The following is a 1685-nucleotide window of genomic DNA, read 5'->3' on the forward strand; positions in this document are numbered from 1 at the left end:
AACATCTTATATAATTTTTAGATATTAATAATTAATAGTATATACTATTTCTAAATTTAATTTAAGAATAATGTCACAGACATGTTCATACATGATCATATTTTAATGAATTTAAGAGACCAAAATGGGTTATTTCATTTTTTTTTACCTCATTTTTTTTATTTTGTCTTGGCTAGTCCTATAATAGAAATTAAAATTCCCACTTTCCTATCTATATATCCATTTTGGGTTTGGCTTCTGAAAGGAGTTTGTTTTTTATGGTCAGATTCATAAGGCCCGAGGATATTCCTGTTCAGTATGGAGGGCTGAATAGGCCCAGTGATTTGCAGAATGGTCCCCCAAAACCTGCTTCAGACTTCACTGTTAAAGGTGGAGAGAAAGTGAACATACAAATAGAAGGAATTGAGGTGACAATAATAACCCTCCTTTTTTTTTTTCACTAAAAAACTCTTCCCTATGCATATTGTGATGATGATTGATTGCTACTTTTGTCATGCAAGTGGTTTCTTTTTCCACATAAAAAATATATTTTTTTTTCAATTGATTGTTGTCATGTGCTCCAAAATTTTCAAATCAAAAGTTCTCCTAATTCAAAATTTTACACAATGTTCAAAGGTGAAATTTTGTAGTAAGAATCTTTTTAAACATCACATATAAAAGAGGAATCATCAGCCTTTGTTTCCAATTTAAAGCTTGAACCAAGCATTAAGCATAATAATAATAAGCTTTATGTTTTGGGACAATGCTAAAGGTGTAAAGATTTATTTTGGCTTCTTACGGTATCCTCTAGTTTGGGAGGCTAAGGACTAATTTGTCACAGATCTAATTTTCATTTAATGGTGTGTCGTTGACTAATGGGTTGCTGCATACACAACGTATAAGATTTTAATAATGATAGATGCTACTCTCATGATTTAAATCTACATTAATGGATTATCCTAATGCATGATACACTAAGTTCAATTTGGTCCGTCGCAAAATATGTCTAAAGTTTTTTGCTATCGCAAAATTTTATGTGTTGTCTCTCTTGGTTGAATTTTGTCCTGTTTTTTATGTTGTGATAATGATGTTTTCTTTGTTTTTTTTTTTTTTTTTTTTTTTTTTTTTTTTGCTGGATTTTGAATAGGCTGGTGCAACCATCACATGGGACATAGTGGTTGGTGGTTGGGACTTAGAATATAGTGCTGAGTTCGTACCAAATGCTGAAGGAAGCTACACCATAGCTGTTGAGAAGCCAAGAAAAGTTATGGCCTCAGAGGAAGCAATTCACAACTCATACACATCAAAGGAACCAGGCAAAATGGTACTCTCTGTTGATAACACTTCCTCGAGGAGGAAAAAGGTCGCGGCGTATCGCTACGTCGTCCGGAAATCCAGTAGTACCGTGTAATAATAACAACCTCAATTTAGATTTTAGGACTTTCTATGATGTTTTTCCTCTTTTCTTGGTTTTTTGGATGGTCTAATTTTATGCTTATGAACTCGTTAAAGCCCTACTTAGAGTTATTAATGGTAATGTACTAATGCAATGTAAAAAAGGATGGGTGAAAAATGGTTAGTGTATTATTATTGCTTGGTATAGAAGAAAAGCAATTAAGGTTGCTTATATAACATACCATGTTACTGTTTTTGTTTGTCCTTGTGTTTGTGACGTTTTGTTCGTGGGATTTACTAATATGTCCTTT

The 1685-nt window shown here is 32.6% G+C and overlaps 1 protein-coding gene across 1 annotated transcript in view; it reads left to right on the forward strand.

Annotated features, from left to right (window-relative positions):
• The window catches only part of LOC107625815 (patellin-6), a 4771-nt gene extending 3133 nt beyond the window's left edge, over positions 1-1638 (forward strand). The window contains exons 4-5 of the mRNA XM_016328539.2: positions 266-407; positions 1127-1638. Coding sequence (XP_016184025.1) covers positions 266-407; positions 1127-1390 — 406 coding nt within the window. The 3' untranslated portion in view covers positions 1391-1638. The remainder of the gene's footprint in view (positions 1-265; positions 408-1126) is intronic.

The sequence above is a fragment of the Arachis ipaensis genome, chromosome B02, assembly GCF_000816755.2.
Source record: "Arachis ipaensis cultivar K30076 chromosome B02, Araip1.1, whole genome shotgun sequence".
Classification (NCBI taxonomy): domain Eukaryota; kingdom Viridiplantae; phylum Streptophyta; class Magnoliopsida; order Fabales; family Fabaceae; genus Arachis; species Arachis ipaensis.